We start from the raw sequence: 20,402 nt of genomic DNA, 5'->3' as shown, positions 1-20,402 counted from the left end.
CAGCAACGCAGGATCCGAGCTGCGTCTGTAACCTACACCACAGCTCACGGCAACGCTGGATCCTTAACCCACTGAGCAAGGGCAGGGATGGAACCCGCAACCTCATGGTTCCTAGTCGGATTCATTAACCACTGCGCCACGATGGGAACTCCAACATCTCACAAATATATTGAACTAGTTATGTATAAAAGCTAACAAAACTGCCAAGTTTAGAAAATTATAGATACTGAGAAAACTCTCTATTACCTAGTGATCATTCTCCCCTCCCTTAATTTTACTGACTCATAAAGAGACCAAAACTCTGGGAGATAAAAGAAATGCTTGTTTTACATGTCTGACTTGGTGGCCGAGTTGACAGGCAGACTGACTCCTCCTCCTGGAATTGTGGGAAAGCATGCACGGTGAAAGACAATTTTTTCCTGGCTTCAGTAATTAGGACCATCATCACACAACAGATGCAGCTTATCTCTGAAAGCAGTCTTTATTTCAGTTTAGTCTATCAGGCCTGTTGTTTAGTTAGAGCCAGCTGACTAATTGATTTAAATGATGTGCACCGGAAGTTTTGAGTTGTATTACAGAGTTGTTTGGAAACCAAATCTCCCAGGAAAGGACCCAGGACACAGCTAGGTGGTTTGGTAGAAGAGTAGCACTCAGCGCCCAAGAAGGAAGCATATTTTGGCTACTTGGGCGTAGGCTGGCGCCGTGGTTCTGATTCAGCCCCTAGCCTGGGAACTTCCATATGCAGCAGGTGTGGCTGTAAATAAAATTAAAAAAAAAAAAGAAAAAAAAAAAACAGGCAATCCTTTTGGATGATGTTTTCTCAAGTATCATCTACCTATCGAAATACTTCTTATGCTTTAAAACCCTATAGTGTCTTACGAAGTCCCAGGTTTAGCTTTGCAGTGTGTGTGGAGAGCAGTGAGGGAGGGTATGACAACACTTATGACCACAGAGACTGAAACTATCACTTTTAAACAATTTCACCAAAAATCTATTCTCATTATGCTATATAGGTAATGTTTTCAACACTTCTGACATAGAGCTCTCAAGCCTTAGGAAGCAGTCAACACTTCCACACTTCTGGCTGGCAAACTGTATCTTGCCAAGCTGTATCTTGACACACAGCTCTATACTGTGTGTATATACTGTGTGTATAGAACTGTCTTCCCAATGTTCTAAGACCCCCTTTTAGGTTTTAGATCTGTCATCATTCCACCAAATGTATCCCCTACTCCACAGACACTGGGAGCTAGGAAGTTACTACAGCAGAGAACAGAAAAGGTCAGCTGAAGAAACAATGACACAGTCATCACCAAAATTTGGAGAGAAAACTGTTTAGACAATAATGCTGCTGTTAATGAAGAAAACATTTGTTCTTAGGCAACCTGAAAGGAGGAGAAAAAAATCTTTGTGTCCTGGCAATAAATCACAGGAGCACAGCTGCATCTGATAAACAGACTGGGAGAGCTGTTTCTTAGCAAACAATTTGGATGAAAGTTAATTTTGCTTTAAGATAAAATAGCGTGTACCTGAAGGTTAGGTGGTACCAGAAATGAAAGAAAAAAATGAAAATCTTTTCTTTTTAATATTCTTTTAAAGAGAAGGAAAAGGTTAAGTCCCTTGCAGGGATGTTACCACTGAATCCATCAGATTCATAAAATGCTTATCTTCAAGAGTTACTTTAGAACTGTGAAGATTTTGAGAAAAACCTGGGCTTGCTTCCAAGGCCACTTAGGTTCATTTTTCCTACTCTCTGATTTCCTAGCTATGTGACCCTGAACACATCACTTTTCCTTCCCGAGCCTCAATTTCTGATCCATTTAACCCATAGAAATACTGTGTCAACCAAAGGAAATGATGTACCTGGAAACCTGGAAGCATATAGTAAATTGAAAAGTATCCAACAAATAGTATCTCTTTTTATTCCCTGCCAAGAATTATGCTGAGTCACCCAATTCAGAGACTTTGGTTCAGAGCTCTATTTCCAGGGCCTAGAATAGTGCCTAGAAGACAGTAGGTGCTCAGTAAACACTTGTTGAACAAATAATTTTTTGAATCATTCCTTGTACTTGGAACTAAGGGAAGCCAGAAGCATTTTAACATACAGGAATGTCTCCAGTATCTCACTCTATTTTCTTCAACAAATAGCATCTTTCAACAGAATATCTTTGATCAATTATCATGTATATATTACATCATATATCATATAATGGATCTCTTTGGTCAATTATCATATTTATCTTTTAAAATTCCAAAGCAGACTCATCCTATGGAATGAAGAAAGAATCTCACCCCTCCAATCCCAACCATTACCCATCCCCTTCTATTGGCAGTTCAATGCATGCACATTTTAGTTTTGCTTTAATTGTGGTGACATGCAGATTAACGCTGCAAAACAGAATGTGGGGCCAGACCAATGTGTCTGAGTCAATAGACACTCATTTTCGTTTTGTCTGGTGGAATGGAAGTTTGGCATTAAGCACTTTTGTCAAAGCCAAACCGCCATATGACTTTAAGCAGAGGAAATCGATGTTCCAAAACTGAGTGTGCTGACTATGCTGTTTCTGATGGACGGGCTCAGAAATGCTACCATTAACCCCCTAACATACACCCTCAGGTTGGCTATAAAATGCAAACTACAGGGATCACGGGATGCAAGCCATAGTGAACTTAGGCCTTTCTTTCATTCTGAAAAAGTAGATGCTTCTTCGGTAGGGAAAAAAAACCCTGATTCACAGTATCTTTTCTGCAGTATTTGCCAAGCCAAGGCTCACATATTCACACAACTGTATTAAGTCATTCTCCAGAGATGATTATGAACAATGAGCCCATTAAGTCTTACATGTGTAGGAGGAGAAAATAAAGTCGACTAACAATAAATTTGACACTCCTAGGTATAAGCCCCTACACGGGTGAAGGTCCATGCCTAGTTTGTCCCCAGGAAGAATACATAATGTCCCTTTTGGTGGAGAAATGTCCTTAAATTCGGCTCAGTGCGCCCTGTCTGCAATTCCATTCTATCAGCAAAACAACGATGATCAAATCAACATCATTGTTCAAATGTTGTGAGCTATGGACACATCAGGAAATCTAATGTATTTAGGCAATCTGTGAATTTCCTCTGCAAAAAAGAATATGCAGTGTGGTAAATTGAAAACAAACCAAAAAAAACATTAAAATCATTATCACAAAGAGATGTTCAGAAGTAACAGTTGACATGAAGTATCAATACTGTTTGTCATACAAATTTTGTAAGAACTCTTACCTTGCTCACAAAGCGCACCTACATAGCTCGGGAGGCAGAGACACCTAAAGGTATTAAAACCGTCAACGCATGTGGCTCCGTTGCGACAGGGGTTAGAGTGACATTCATCAAAATCTGAAAATTGGAAAAGGCCACAAAAGTACATTCAAAAAAGGTCAAGGGATCTTATTTAGTGTAAGATTGCCAGATAACATACAGGGTAGCCAGTTCAATTTGAATTTTAGATTTAAAAAAAAAAAATTTTTTTTTTATTATGTCCCATTGCTACCTTGAGGGCATGCACATAATAATAAAAAAAAAAATTCTTTTTTTAATCTAAAATTCAAAATTAACTAACCTTCCAATATTTTTATTTGCTAAATCTTCCCTAAGAAAATTCCAAATACATGTAGAGTAGGGCCATTATCCCCATTATCTTGTAACAGATGAGTTACAAGATCCCTAAAACCAATAAAGAATCTCCCAGGGAGTTTCCGTGGTGGCTCAGAGGTAAAGAACCTCTAGTGTCCATGAGGATGCAGTTTGATCCCTGTCCTCATTCAGTGAGTTAAGGATCCGGTGTTGCCGTGAGCTGTGGTGCAGGTTGAAGATGAAGCTTGGATCCGTGTTGCTGTAGCTGTGGCACAGGCCAGCAGCTGTAGCTCCCATTCAGCCCTTAGCATGGGAACTTTCACATGCAGCAGACGCAGCCCTTAAAAAAAAAAATCTCCCTAGCCTTCCCACCCCCATCCTGCTCAGGCTCTGCTGACCTCACATGTGACATAACGAAAACATCTAACAGGCCTCATGGCCTCTGGTCCCTCCCTCTCCACTCTTGTCCTTCACCATGTTGACAGTCATCCTTTTTAGACATAATCAAGATAATTTTGACACCCAAGTCATATAGAAGTTCCCCGGGCAGGAGTCAAATCTAAGCGGTAAACAGGTTTGAGCCCTGGCCTGGGAACTTTCTCATGCTGCAGTCATAGGCCAAAAACAAAAACAAAAGCAAAAACCAAACCAAAACCTCACTCTCTTTTTTTTTCCCCTCACAACCTTTTAAAAAGCTTTCTTAAAAAAAAAAAAATTGCATGTAAATTGGTTTATTGATGCGCAGATTTGGGGGATTAGATTAAACTTTTTTGTCAATATTTATGCAACTTCACATTTGTAAAGCCTATCAGTAGAAACCACAAAAAGATACAGCTGACCTCCATAAGCGTCACTGAGTTGAGTATATTAACAAAATTCAGTAAATATTTCTCCCTATTTCCCAGACCTTACTTAAATTATGCTATGATTTTAATTTCATTTAACATATAATTCCCCTAAACATAGGTTTCTCTGAAACCCTCTGACTGATTCAAGCAATATAAAATTTCCCCCAGTACATCTTCTGGAAAAGTATTCTTGCCTTTCAGGCGGAAGCATCTTACCAAGTTCACATTGGTCGCCACTGTATCCTGGCACGCAGGTGCACACATAGGACGTTTCAGTAGGGTAACAGGTGCCCCCGTTAAGGCACGGGTTGGTTTTGCAACGATCGGGTCCTACCACATTCAGGGAAGTAAGAAAAGCAATTAGACTCATCTCTATGTTTCCACATATTTTAGCATAAAATGCCACTTCTTGCTACCATAACACAAGCTTTCCCATAGCAATTTAGAGGTACTACACATAAAAAAGTAACATTAATTTTACTCTCTGGAGTGTTTCTTGGCATTATAACTAATTGTTACAAATTGCACTATTCATTCTATTCATTTCTGGGATTCAGTCATCATTATTTGTAAACAGTATTTTGTATGGCATCTGGCAACTAATATATTCTACTGCAGATTTAGTTGGCATGATAATGGCAATTGATTTTAGTCAAAATGATTACACGTATGTGCACAGTGAATGGAAAATGTATTCTTTTAAACGAGGTTAGTTCATGTGAAATGGCTGGATACACAGAACATGCATTCTTTTTAGCATTGGCTTGTTACCATCATTTGAATTATTATTGCCTTTTACCACTTAATGCTCAGAAACTTTTTCTTCGAAAGTGTGCACTGAAGTCTCTTCTGCTACATTAATATGCTTTTTCCAAAAACACGTTCCAAATGTACTCCTTTAAACTATACTTGAAGAAAAGCAACACATGGATTAAACTCTACTGTATAAAAACAAACCCCAATACAAAAATCTCACCTAAAATGAAACCCCCAATTTTTATAACAATTTTCTTATTAAAACACGAAATAAAATCGACACTCCTAGAAGATCAATATAAAGGCCAGAGATACAAATTTCTGAGGAGAAACAGTTTAGTATATATTTTCTAAATGCAAATGCTTTTACACTACTTGAAGCACATATATTATTCCATAATATTGCCTGGATAATTGTATTTACACTAACAGCTTATATATATTATTTGAATACTTTTCCAGAATTGTTTCAAATGTTCAAGAATCCAAATAAGAGTGAAATGTTTTACAAAAGAATTGAAAGAAATAGGTTGTAAATGGAATAAAAACCATATTTTCACAAATTTTAAGTCCTGAAAGTCTGAAATAATTGCACATGAAGAAAAGATATCTACTTCTGAAACATGAATATTTAGATAAACAGATACTGCTACAGAAGATAACTGAACCTTTCCCACCCAGGAAAGTCAAAGTCACACTTTCTGAGTGTTAAGGAAACTCTGGACTACTAGAAAGACATGATAGATACACATTCGCATGTGTGGGTTCGATGTGATTTAGGTTAATTCGGATGCATACAATTATTTCTTCAAAAGCGATTCCGATTTTGCTAACACTCTTTCTCCTACAGTTCTAAAAATATTTAAAATCTCCTTAGCCATTTCACTCTTCTGCTCTTTAAAGTACACTGCCTGGATGACAAGGCTCTCATCAACAACACATCTGCATGCTGCTTTCAGTGCAAAATCTAAATGACGCTCATGTGAAAGTGCTTGGTAAACTGTGACATTGCCACACAAATGTGAAGTACAGCATTCTTCCCACCACAGACACAAGACACCATGCGAGCGTATGGGACACGGACTTGGCAAGGAAAGGGGGTCCTTCTGTGAATTTAAAGTAGTTTAGATTAGAAGAACAGTTTTATTTTTATGCATTTGGTTCTTTCCTGAACAGTTGGTATTCATCTCTGAAAGCTGACTCTTCAACAGAGAGATCAGGTAATCCAGTAGGAGCTGCTGTTTACTGAATTGGCCTAAAGTGACTTGTTTTGCAATGGAGACGCAAGCTCTGATTCTAAGTAAACACTGGTGTGGATAACTGGTACATACTTCTCATTCATTTGTCAAACCTTGCTCTCTCTCTGTGTATAGCTATTACCAGTGATTTCTCTATCATATTTCCTCTAACCTGAAGTATATTTCAACTAAATGACAAAAGAATAAATATTGGCCAGATTACTAGGTTACCATTACAGATTAAATAAAGAGTGACAACAAAAAAGATTCCATCAACCACCTTCACTCAATTTTATTCATGAAATACTCCAAGTCATTTATAAAAGTTACATTTTATGACTATTTCACTCTATCTGAAGCACAACAAACTGAAGCATTGGTAGCACAAAACGTAAGGTTGAAAAGACCAGAAGAATAATTTTACGTGTAGCCATGCTGTAAAACATATTCATTAAAATAAAACATATTTTCAATCAACATAGCCCTAGAATACTGATTTTTTTTTTTAAATTTTTCTAGGTAGCAATGAGGTGGCGTTAGCTACTTGTAGACTTCACTGACGTTGTTATTTAAATAATGTTCTTGGAAAACACTACTAAAATGAATTTCTCGGAGTTCCCGTTGTGGCACAGCAGAAACGAATCCAACTAGGAACCATGAGGTTGTGGGTTCAATCCCTGGCCTCGCTCAGTGGGTTAAGGTTCTGGCATTTCCCTGAGCTATAGTGTAGGCTGCAGACTCGGCTCGGATCCTGCATTGCTGTGGCTATGGTGTAGGCCAGTAGCTGTAGTTCCGATTAGACCCCTAGCCTTGGAAACTCCATACGCTGCACACACAGCCCTAAAAAGTGCGCACACACACAAAATGAATTTCTCAACATTATCAGGCAAGATTAGGAGGAAAATAAATTCTACCACTAAATATTCCAAGGTTTATGGTTGACATATCATTAAATATCAATTATTCATTTTATGCTATATTAATAGGAGACCATCAAAGAGCAGTGAGAAAATCACATACTTTGGTTTTCTGGGGCTGACCTGGGTTCAAGTCCCATTTTTGCCATCATATGTGTGGTTGAAACCCTGGGCAAACTGCAGAAGCTCTCTGAACCTCCATGTCCTGCCCTTTTAAACGGAGTTAATACTATGTGTGTTATAGTCTTTTCGTGAAGCTTAAATGAGATAGTTCATATGAATCTGTATCAAATTCATGATTTCTGTCCAATCACTATAAAAAAAAAATCTTCTTTCAACAGACAGAGCTCGAATACATACCAAATGAATACTCATTATGGCTAGGCCACTGTGTTAGAAACATTACATTGACTTTCTGGGGCAAGGAAATTGCATAAAAATATGAACTGATAAACAATACTGCATACGCTATGTGAAATGTTTCTTGGTTATTTGCTACTGTCAAATTTTAAAGACCTGACAGATTCGGATATTGCCAGAATAGCACTCATCCATGAGAGATTTTTAAAAATACAGTTTTTTTTCCTGTTTTTAAAACTAAGATGCATAACAACAGGACATAAGGCAAAGCAATACTTTAGTTGTGAGTAAAACCAAACTGAATTTTTACACTATTAACAATTTCCATGATTTCCATGTTGCAACTATAAGTTATTTCTTAAACACAGAAAAATACAAAGAATACCTTTAAAGCTCCCAAAGAGTCTATACTTACTTCTTTGCATCTCATTATGGACTCAATACTATGGCCTATCCTGCTGTTATGTGGACAACTTAAAAATCTTCACTGATTTGAACATCACAATAAAAACTATACACATATATATGTTAGGACCAAGGGACTGTTTCCAAGTTTGGAAACAGATTTATCAATGTTGTGACCTTACCTGGTAAATAGATTGCTGTGCCTTCCACTGACTCTTCATTAATGCCAATCAGGAAACTGGTTTCATTAGACGTTTCCGGAAGGGGAAATGTCGGTGTTGCAAGCTCAGTATTTAACTCTGCGGTGCTTAGTGTTGCCTGATTATTAGAATCAACAATTCTCGCTGATACTTGCTGTCCTGGTGCTGCTACTGTGGAATCCTCCCCTCCGATCAAAGCTGCTTGTGTTTCAGGATTTCTTTGCAGAGAAGAAGGGATGGTGGGCCTCTCAGAAGTCTGTGGGCTGGGCTGAGGCACCACACCTGCCTCAACCCCATAAATCACAGAAGCAGAAGTAGAATGTGGCCACAGTGTAGCACCTTCTAACTTAATTTCACCTGCAGCTGTGACAACAGTCCCAGCCTCAGGTGTTTTGATACTGGTAAATACCTTGATTGTTTCTCCAGAAAGGTGAACACTGGTTTTGTTTGGGGAATCTCGGGGAATCTCAATTTCTTCTTGAGGAATTAGTTCTGTGGCAGAAGCTTCCAGCTGCTCTAATGATTTAGGTTTACTTTCATCTTCTGAAGGCTCTAATTCTGAGTTAGGTGATAAGGATGGGAGCTCAGTCATATGAAAGTACTCTTCACTTGAGGGTTGGGAAGTCGTTTCAATACCCGCAAGTCTTCCTGGAGGTGTTCGAGATGTGCTGGCATCCGTACTTGGCAGAACACCTGGCTGGGGACCCTCTGAATATTCAGAGACTCCGCTGCCTATGTAGACAGTGAATGGAGGGGATGGTGGTGTCTGAGAGGACAGCCTTGCAAAAGCTGAAACTGCTGAAGGATCAGTGGAATCTGGGGGACTGTGTCCTTCCAGCCCATCAGGTACCTCTGTTAAACTCTGAGCCATCAGGTAAGTAGTACCCACACTTACGTACTGGGTAGGATTTATCAGTGCCTCCTCAGCCCCTGAAGAGAATTCTGGCTGAAAGGAAGGACCCACATATTTCTTTTCTTCATCCTCATCTTGTGTCCTTTCCAAAGGGCCCACCGTGGATATTATTTCACTCTGGTCTGCAATTGCTTGACCATCAGACAAAGTGCTTGATTCAAAGGTGTCATCCAGGGATTTGGCTTCAATTTTTGGTTCTCCAGTCTCTGGAGTAACTGTGGCAGACTTACTAGGAATGGGCAGGGATGTTGCTGTGGGAAGCAAGATATCACCTTCGGTTTCTGTGCTAAGGAAGGGGATCCCAGTTGTGAAGACAGAGCTCACGTGATCTAAGTGACTTGTGTGTTCAGAAGTCATTGATTCGTTGTGTGTTGCCTGAGTGTAGTTAGCCAGAAGAGTATCACCAGAGGCCTCAAAGTTTTCCTCCGCTAAAGAGAGGTTAACAGGTGCCTCATACTTCTCTTGAACCTGAGTACTGTCTTCATTACTGCCATGTGGTCCTGAGGATAACTCGGGATCTCCATCTGTCTGCATTCCAAGGATATCTTCATATATAGGTTTAGTGTGATCAATATCTATGATAGTATTTTTATCTGATGTCAGCTCAGGTAGAATTTCAAGCATGGTACTCTCTGTAATTGTCAATATTAAATCTTTGTCCTCTTTGTCCAGATCTATGATAATATTTTCAGTGGCTTTCCTTCTGTCAGGTTTTAAGGTGGAATCCTCAAATCCCCCAAAATGGTCTTGGACACTATCTGTTGCATCTTCTGTGGACCTCTCATATGACGTGGTACTTGATAGCATGCTAACTGGATCAGGGGAGCTTTCATTCTGCTCTGAGTGAAGAGGCAGCACCGCTGAAACTGTTGGGAATCCATCAACAGTAACAGCTTCAGCACTCGGAACCTCAGGATGTTTGTCCAGGGATCTATCAGAAACAAATGTGGCACTTTCTTGCCTAGTTGCCTGAGTAGTTCCAGAAGTGTGGACTAAATCCACCATATCCAATTCCCCAGATCCTTCTCCAGAATGTTCATAAAACAAGTCAGATGGTTTTGGTGTTGATGTAACAAATCCTTTCGCCATTTCAAGTCCATAAGTTCTAGCCAGAAAATCAGTGGAAGGGGTTGCGGTTTCTTTCATTTCTTCTGTTGAAGAATCCTCATTGGAGACTTGATCCGTCATAGGCTGTGGTCCACTAGTCTGGATTTCTTCTGCCCAACTGTGTGTCTGATTTTGAGGATGTTCAGTGTGTGTAGAGAAAGTGAGAGGTGCCACTGAGGGTCCTTCTGTTCTGTTGTCACTTAAAATTTCTAGTGAGGGTGTGCCGGATGCTGTCTCACTATCTTCAAAAATGCTGTCTGTTTTGGAAACAAGTGGTCTAAGTTCCTTTGTCACATATTCCATTCCCTCATGGTCTTCAGTTGTATCGTTTAAGATACTGGTTTCTAAAGTTTGCCCTTGAGAAGTCTGGGGAGACAATGTGCTAATGACTTGTTCCATTTCAGTCAAATTCACTGATACTGTAGCAGGCACAACTTCTTCTCCTGATCCCAGTCCAGAGAATAAAAGATCAGTATCCGACTCTTTTATTACTGGTCTCATAACTTTGGGAATGGGTTTTACACTTTCTGGCTCTTTGGTTGTTGAGTCTGTAATTACACTTTCAGCTGGGACTGATTCAGTCACTGAGGGAGTAGCTAAGGAAAAATGGGATTTTTCAGTAACTTCAGGGAGAACAGTATACAATTCCAAGCCCTTTGAATCTAGATTTGGAGTGAACACATCAACTAAAGGAATGCCTTCCTCCATTTCCTCATCAGTACCATAAGTTTTCTCTGTTGTCAGTACAGAATCATCTGTGGTTCGGAGGTGAGTTTCAGGAAAGGTTTGTGAATCGAAAATTGTTTGTTCTGGTGCTAAAGAGCTTTGAGGGGACTCAAAAGATCCTTGTTCTTGAATCTTTTCCTCTGACACTATTTTACTTTCAATTCCTTGAGTTACAGGGTTGACTTCGTGCCGGGGCCATAATTTGTCTGGCTCCGTGGTCTGGGGGAAGTCCACTGAAACTGTGCCATCCACCATCACTTCCCCTTTTTCTGTTGAAGCTTTAGTACATCTGGCTTCTGCTGTCGGCCAAATGGTGGCTCTTTCTTCAGTTTCATTGATAGCACCTTTTTCTCCCAGTCCTTGATCGGTAAATGGGGAATCTGTACCAGAGATATTTCCCACAGCACTGGGAAACACTTGGTCAACAGAGCTGCTTACTGCAACCAATTGCTCACCTGAACCCTCAGCTGAGGCTGTGAACTCTTCCCAAGGGAAGGCTGAAGTGCTGACCAAGGTGCTGTCAGGTCCTTCTGAGTCAGCTACATGAATAGTGTGGTCTGAAGGAGGTATTATGGATGGTGAAATCTGGGTGTCCTTAAATGCTGCATCCCCAGAGCCTTCCAGCCCTACTGTTTCTTCTTTTGTTATGGGTTGAGATACTGTTGAGTATTCACTCAAGTCACCACTGAAATCTTCCTCCATAGGAAAACCTGTAGACAAGACCTTTATTTCTGCCCCTTGACTTGGTTCTCCTGAGATCTCTGAAATCAAGTTTGCCTTGGATGTCTGGCTTATAATTTCAGCAACCTCTGTGTCCGTTGCAGTGCTCCAAACTAGTCCAGTTGGCTCAAAAGGCAATACAGTTTCCACATGTGGAGACAAAGTGCCAGCTGCTTCCTTTTTGGTTTGAATTTCAGGCTCTACGATGAATGAAAATGAAGAAACGGTGGTAGTTTCCAGGTCATCAGCAGCTTCTCCAGAGCCCTGTTCCATAAAGAGAGAGATGGGGCTACCGGGGATAGTGGACAGCCCTTCCTCAAACCCAGGTTGACCGCTACTGCTGGGCTCTGTGGTCTGCTCCCCTAGATTATCTAAGACATTTGTTTCTGCAAAGACAAGAGTAGAACTTGTCATTTCCGTTTCAGACTCTGTGGGTGTCGTCAAGAATGTAAAACTTTTCGTGGCAGCAGATGCTGAATCACCAGATGTAGCTTCATTTGGGTTTCCTAATTCAGAGGGTAAAATTAATTGATCTGATCTCTGTGTAGGTGAATGTGCTTCAGTTGTAGAAGCTGTACCTGTAGTTCCCTTCTCCTCATCTTCCCTTGTCTTCCCCTCAAGAGATGTACTAAAAACCCCCTCAAAAGTGTCTGATTCCCTTACAAAGTTGGTAGGCACTACTGCAGAAGGTGGTTCAGAAACTGAATGCAAGGTGGTTGCAGGAACATGCAAAAGGCTTTCTGTGATCATTATCTTGCTAGTGTCTGAAGTAACGAGGGCATCGGTAGTATTTTTCTGTGATAAACCAGTGGCCAAGACAAACATTTTATCTTTATCTTCTTCTGCTTCCCCAGAGGCTTCTAGAATTGGGATTGAAGGACTCCCTGAGAACTCTACAACTTGTCTAGAGGTCATTCCCACCCAGCTTTCTATCGTGGACATCGGCTCATCAGGCTGTGGATTTCCTGTCAAGGTAACTGAGTCATCCTCTGAAACATATACCGATATAGGACTTGGAACTGTACTTGGAGTATATGTGGTAGAGATTATTTTTTCTGCCTCTTCACCAAATGTTACTTCCGTAGCCCCTGAAAAGACTATTTTCTGAGATTCTTGGTCAATGGCAGCATCTCCTGAAGACTCTTCAGGAAGCAGAGGTACAGACTCAGTGTGCTCATGCATCAGATCACCAAGTTCAGGGCTTGTCTCTGTGATTGATTCTGGCCCCTCTGTGGCATCTCCCTTGTGGACTGGGGCTGTGGGGAAAATATCAGGCTCACCGCTTGAAAAATGTTCTGGTGTTTCCCGGTAAATCTCGGGTCTCCATGTAATTTCAAGGGATTCCATTGTTTCTTTAGATTCATTAGGTTGCATGGCAGTAGACAAGCCAGTTTTGGCCATTACAAACTGCTGACTATCACTTTCACCGCTGTCTGAAAAATTTTGAGAAGGTGCAACACTTTCAAACTGGCCACGCCTAGCTTCTGCGGCTTCTGGGTCCTTGGGCACAGTGGTAACTAGCTGCTTCCCATTTATGTACTGCACTGAGGGGGTAGTCGTGACATCAGTGGCATTGGCACACTCCTCATCTTCCTCTTCATCTTCCTCACTGTGGTATATACCGATTTCAATGATCTCAGGCAACATTTCAGCAATTAGATCATGCTCTGGATCTGTTTCTTCACTACAAGGTTCATCTTCTTTAGAGTCTGAATCTATTGGATGACCACTTACACTCAAATCACTCATTCGACCTGAAAAAAACAAAGAGTTTTCACAATACTTAAATAGAAGATTTGGCAGTGTATGACAGAAGAAATCGACAGCAAGGCTGGATGATCACACTCTCAACACACAAAGAAGGACTCAAATCTTTTCACATTAAGAGCAACCACCCTCCTACATGTGGTTCTCATCCTTCACATTTGCTGTTTTATGCTAACAATGGGAAAAACAAATCCAATTTAAGATTGTAGCCACAGGTTATGAAAGCCCTTCAACATGTTTAACAAAGCAATAGTCTTAAAATAAAACAAGGAATCATGTACACACAACGTAATCGTGAGATGTAGGATTTCGTCTTTGTGTAACTGAAAAAAAAATTTTAAAGTTAAGACCACTTCACCAGATCATACCTAAAAAGTAACTGTTATTCCTTATGTAGGGGGATGCTTAGATACCCTCTATTCAATAAGGAAATGAGAAGAGATTCTTTCTGACCTCTTGTCACAATCTGTCCTAGAAAAGATTGTTTTTAGAAAATTAAGAGATTTCTTTTATTGCCCCTACACAGTCAATGACAGCCCCACCCTGGCGCAACAGTGAGATAAGACTTAGCTGTATAGGCTGCAGCCACTTCCCACACACAAGGGCAGGACATGCTGGAGGTGGGGGGGGCGGGTGGCGGCGGTAGGGGTTCAGTACAGGGATGGTTCACAAAAAGCATCAGGAAGGAAGAAACGTCTACACTTTTACACTTTTACCCTTCATGAGAGATGATCTGGATTGAGTCAATTACTGTTTTTTAAATTAACATTTTCTCCAAAGGAAGTTCACCAGTCACTTCTAAACATTTGAAATTTTTTCTTTTTTTTTTTTTTTTTTTTTGCTTTTTAGGTCTGCACCCATGGCATATGGAAGTTCCCAGGCTAGGGGTCAAATCAGAGCTGTGGCTGCCAGCCTACACCACAGCCACAGCAACGCCAGATCTGAGCCGCATCTGTAACTTACACCATAGCTCACAGTAACAACTGATCCTTAACACACTGAGTGAGGGCAGGGATTGAACCTGCGTCCTCATGGATACTAATCAGATTCATTTCCACTGGGCATGACGGGAACTCCCTGAACTAATACATTTTAAATAACACCTCTGCTCAGAGCATTTCCTAGATTGCAGATTGCCACAGGGTACCAACTACTCAGCCCAGCTGGCTTTTCTGCCTTCACAAATCCACCAGCAAAGGTCCCTCTCTGGACACCAGAAAGGAGGACATTCTCCATCCTCACTTTTATCGGAGTGGAATTCAGCTGTCCTAGGAGAAGGTCCTGCCACCCAGCTGTCCTGGTCACAGTATCACCGCAATGTGAAAAGAAGCCAATGAGTGTGCTGATCCAGGAAGAAGACAAAGAGAAGCACAGAGGGTGCCTAGTATCTCACCCTCTGGCTCAGGAATACTGTTACAGAATTAGCTTTCAACCTAGCTCTGACCCATGGTGCACATTCTTAGGCTGAATGTGAGAACTTACAGGAGAAAAATTATGACAGAGTCACCTCATATCAGCAGGGAGATGGCTCCTGTTGCAAGAAACCACTTCTTTCCACATGCAAAAGCATCCACATCTAGCATTTACTAATGTCCAAAAAGAAAAAAAAATGCTATTGAAAAGGTAACAGTATTGTTTGTATTTTTTATGTCAACATAAATACAGAAGTATATCAACTATTAATAAAAACTCTATGGAGTTTCTTCTGTTTTTAACTATAATTTGCTGCAAACAAAGACCACGAGATTTCAGTGTAGCTGGAAGATAGCACTGTCTTTACCTTGATCCATTTCACTCTAATAAATTCAAAAGAGAAAACACTTTGTTCTCTGTATCCTGTCACATCTTCACCATACTATCTCCACAAAATACTGTTTATGCTGGAGTGGATTGTTCTGCCTTCATTATAAGACCACCCTGTTTGACCCTCACAGACTATAGTTCATCCCTTATATCTCCACCTCAGACATTCGGCCTTTCAAGAATGTCTTCTTTGTGAAAACAAAGAAGTGGAGGTATGCAAATAAATGAAAAATATTTATATCATAAAGAGAGGGGAGATCAATGCATAACTCTAGTATATTACAAAAATATAAAATGAATACAGATGATTTCTGCCATAGATGTTATAACTCTTCCTAATTGTCAAACTGAAAGAAATGAATAATGCCTTAGCTTTTCTTAGGAATAAAAAGATAACTAAAAGAGTAAGTTTGTTAAATATTATATCACTGAAGTGGTGATGTGGTTTAAAAGAAAACATCTTTAGATAATAAACACCTTTTAATATGGCCCATGTTCAAGTCTACCTTTCACTAAGAAAAAAGAACGTGAGAGAATAGATGCATATACTTATACAGGTACACGAGAGAATGCACCTTAAATGCCTTTTGCACAAATGAATCTCTCGAACTATCATATCAATAATCTTATATAATCACCAAATCAAGTAGTCTCTCACTGTTAATACTATTTGCATGTATTTGAATTAAGCCAGACTTGGTTACACTATTCTTTACAACTTTGGAGGATTTAACATGAACTTCAAAGATAGGCCTATCTTAAAATTTCTTACAGCGTAGTTTTACACACACCCCTTTTCATTGGGTTTTATTAAGTATAAATAAAATGAGAATTCACTATTAAGAAGTATCACACACACACAGATGCTAAATCCTCACAGCATCTTGCACTTAAATACTGAAAGAATTTCAATAAGAAGCCATGGTCTATGTCGAGCATATAAAAAAATCCCCAACACATTTTGTACCTTTTTATAAGTAGCAGAGTTTAAACTAACAATTCAGCCAAGCTTTTCCAACCAAACACAAGGATAAATAAAGAATTTTTTCTTTATTTATAAACATTCTTATTTCTAAATCTCTATAGGGTAAAAATAAACAATGCTATTGTAGATGTGTGTGGATTTCTAAATAAATGCCTTACTTTTAAAAATAATTATTTTCTAAAAATAAAACTGATATAAACATATCCCATGATCTTTATTTTCTGTCATTGTTGTTGTTGTTGCTATTTCTTGGGCCGCACCCGCGGCATATGGAGGTTCCCAGGCTAGGGGTCGAATCGGAGCTGCAGCCACCGGCCTATGCCAGAGCCACAGCAACGCGGGATCCGAGCCGCGTCTGCAACCTACACCACAGCTCACAGCAACGCCGGATCGTTAACCCACTGAGCAAGGGCAGGGACCGAACCCGCAACCTCATGGTTCCTAGTCAGATTCGTTCACCACTGCCCCACAACGGGAACTCCTGATCTTTATTTTCTAAAAATAAACGTATCCCATGATCTTCTTAGTGAATAACTATAGATAGAGGGTCCATCAAGCATGATGTTAACAGCTCGAAAAATAAGTGGGGTGGAAAAAAGCAGAGAGAAGACAGCGAGGCATATCAGTGTGTCAAATGCCAGCCTGTCGAAGGAACTGACACTCTGATGCTCATTTACATGTTTTAAAAAAGAATGAATAATGTAAAATAAAATGTTTTTCGAGGAAAGAAAACAAAGAACTCTTAATTGTCAGTCAACAATGTAAATAATAATTGCATTGACTATCAACTCGTTAGGTCTACTTAATTCATTAGTTGAAGACTCTGACATTCACTTCATATTCTCTAATTTTAGTTCAAGGAACAAAATATAACATTATTTCAGTCTTTTATGCTTGGATAAGGAATGCTAATATTTCTTATTGCTCATACATTGAAGAGGACTTCCTTAGCATTTTGGACCATCATATTAGATTATTTCACCAAAAGACTCAACTATAGATACAGTATGTTCCATTTTCTAACTTAAATAAATACCACAATATTTCAATCACAACAGCTACAAACACAGCAGAGAGTAATCTTTGCATATACTTCACAAACAGGGCTTGGCATCATTCCGGTTTGGGCACATAATATTAAATTCACCACCACAACCATGCATGGTACCCAACCAAACAAGTTATGTCCCCAGGACCAAGCAATTGCACAAAATTTACTGAGTACCTGTTATCTATCAGACTATATGGCAGACATGTTCACCAACTTTACAGAGACTCAACACCTCCAAGAGTATTTTCTAAATCTCTCTCTTTCTCTCTGAAACAAGTGCTCTTGCCAATAGGTTAGGGAAATGGCCTTACTAAACTTTTTCTCTGTATTTTAAAAGGACACTTTTTGAGTGTACATATTACAAATGTACCAGTCATTAAATTTAAATTAGGATTCCTGCCTCCACCTGCCTCCCAAAGTATCTGATCTGACTTGCTTTCAGAATAGTAGAAAATACAGAAATACTTTAAGATATTTCGTCTTATGCTTTTCATTGAAACTTGAAGCTGACAATGACCAAAGAACTATCAGTGCATCATCATAAACAGTGACTGAAAAGGTATGTTTAAAAAGTGCTCTTGGGATATATAGGGTAAAAATGTTCTACTAAATGGGAATTCTTAAATAAAATGACACAAAATGAGAGTTAAAATTATTGTTTCCGTTTTCTGAAAGGAATATTGTCATAATTAAATTACCAATATTTATTGTTGAAATAAGTCGTGTTAACTTCCAATTGGTTTCTTCAGGTTTCTTAACATTGGTTTGAGAGTGAGGAAAATGCTCATTGCTGAGGGCTTTGAAGTTAATTTTCTCTGCCAATAGATCCTCTACAGATAAATCTCCATTTTATTCTCAGAGTGCTAGTTTGTTTCCATACTTTTATAATTTCATGAAATCTACCTGGTATGGACAGTTGAATCCTCTCCTGCCACTGCCACCTACATCTCACCCATATTCCTATTTTCTCCTCTCTGTTTATTTAGTTTCTGAAATTACTTCTTCATTCCCCCTTTCTTGTCACCCACTACACATGTTGTTAGAGAGTTTCAAGAGCTACAATGACTGCAAACCAGAAAAACGTCTTTGTTGGGTGTGACAAGGAGACACCTGCGCTATTGTGAAATCAGGTATTTCATTACAAAATTGTGATCCGCTCTATTTTGTACTAACGGTGCAACCTATTGGAATAATTAATGTTTCCATCTCTTAGACGAACAAGTCCTTATAAAAGATGGCTCTATTTCAGAATTTTGCTCTAAGGGTGATATAACTTTTATTTGGATTGCAACAGTCAAGCCACAGAACGCTACACAGTGTATGTATCATCTTTCCTATGTTTATATGAATGTATTTTAACAGCTTGACTTGAATATGCTGGTATCACTGTTAATAGATTTTCTAAAAATGGTATTTTACACAAAGCTTGACTGCTAGCTGACCTCGAGTTATTCACCAAGTACTTTTAACTACTTCATGGCAGATAAGACGCAGCACAAGTCTTTGGGTCCTACTGCTGGCAGACACAAAACACAGTTGCTAAGATGCACAGGCAGTTGGCTCAAGTTCATGTTCCATATAGGGAATTTTTACAATTTAAGTTTAAGAGCTTTTTTTTTGTCTTTTTTTTTGTTGTTGTTGTTGTTATTGTTGCTATTTCTAGGGCCATTCCCTTGGCATATGGAGGTTCCCAGGCTAGGGGTCTAATCGGAGCTGTAGCCGCCAGCTACGCCAGAGCCACAGCAACGCAGGATCCGAGCCATGTCTGTCACCTACACCACAGCTCACAGCAACACCGGATCCTTAACCCACTGAGCAAGGCCAGGGATCGAACCCAAAACCTCATGGTTCCTAGTGGGATTTGTTAACCACTGCGCCTCGACGGGAATTCCAGAACTTTTAATTAAATGTAAGCGTATACCAATCTACTCAGAAGAGATATATTAGGATCACCTTTCTTTCTGTCTTTCTTTGCTTTTTAGGGCCACACCTGTGGCATTTGGAAGTGCCCAGGCCAGGGGTCGAATCGGAGTTACAGCTACTGGCCTATGCCACAGCCACAGCAATGTGGGATCTGAGCTGCGTCTGCGACCTGCATCACAGCTCATGGCAACACCGGATCCTTAACCCACTGAGGAAGCCTAGGGATCGAACATGCAACTTCATGGTTCCTAGTCAGATTTGTTAACCACTGAGCCACAATGGGAACTCCAGATTTCATCTTAATGTGCAACAAAAAAGGTTTTGTTTCCTTATTTAAAAATACAATAGACAGTCATACTGAAGTACGTGAGAAATGCTTATAGAATTTAAATAGAGAAAAACTGAGGTTCTCCAAGATACTAAAGTTTTCTGACACATACTGATGAATCCAATAACCAGACACAAACAAATGCTTCAATTTCACTCACTTTTGAAATGTTCTTAAAATAAAATGGCTAACTGGCACCTTATGAAGCAAAGAAAGCCACTTAATGTGAATTTCAACTAGATTGTCTCAGATATCCCAAATTCTAAATCTGAGACACTAAAAAAATGGTGCCAACTCAGGATGTTGAAAAAAATTGACATGAATGATCAAGACATAAGCATTCGGAGGGAGTTCCTGTTGTGGCTCAGGGGAAATGAATCCGACTAGTAAACATGAGGTTGCGGGTTTGAGCCCTGGCCTCGCTCAGTGAGTTAAGGATCCAGCGTTGCTGTGAGCTGTGGTGTAGGTCGCAGACGCGGCTTGGATCTGGTTTTGCTGTAGCTGTGGTGTAGGCAGCGGCAGCTCCGATTAAACCCCTATCCTTGGAACCTCCATATGCCACGAGTGGGCCCCCCCCAAAAAAACCCAAAGATATAAGCATCCTTCTCAAATCTTGTCAGTTGTTTTTGCATCCTTAATTACCTTAATAATTGAAAATCCTGTGATATTTGTATCAAAACCCCCGACCCCCAGAGATGAGAGATCAAGGCTGGGAGATCAATATTGGATTCTGTGACCC

General features: G+C 39.8%; 1 protein-coding gene across 3 annotated transcripts in view; it reads right to left on the bottom strand.

Moving 5' to 3' along the window:
• The window catches only part of VCAN (versican), a 110,991-nt gene that overhangs the window by 29,424 nt on the left and 61,165 nt on the right, over nt 1-20,402 (bottom strand). For 2 of the 3 annotated variants that reach the window (XM_047778229.1, XM_047778230.1), the window contains 3 exons: nt 8,323-13,560; nt 4,681-4,794; nt 3,266-3,379 (listed from right to left, as the gene is read on the bottom strand). In XM_047778229.1, coding sequence (XP_047634185.1) covers nt 3,266-3,379; nt 4,681-4,794; nt 8,323-13,560 — 5,466 coding nt within the window. The remainder of the gene's footprint in view (nt 1-3,265; nt 3,380-4,680; nt 4,795-8,322; nt 13,561-20,402) is intronic. The other variant, XM_047778231.1, reaches the window with a different exon arrangement.

This window comes from Phacochoerus africanus, chromosome 4, assembly GCF_016906955.1.
Source record: "Phacochoerus africanus isolate WHEZ1 chromosome 4, ROS_Pafr_v1, whole genome shotgun sequence".
NCBI classification, from domain to species: Eukaryota; Metazoa; Chordata; class Mammalia; order Artiodactyla; family Suidae; genus Phacochoerus; species Phacochoerus africanus.
Note: the sequence above shows the minus strand (reverse complement) of the source record. Positions and strands in the feature narration are given on the sequence as shown.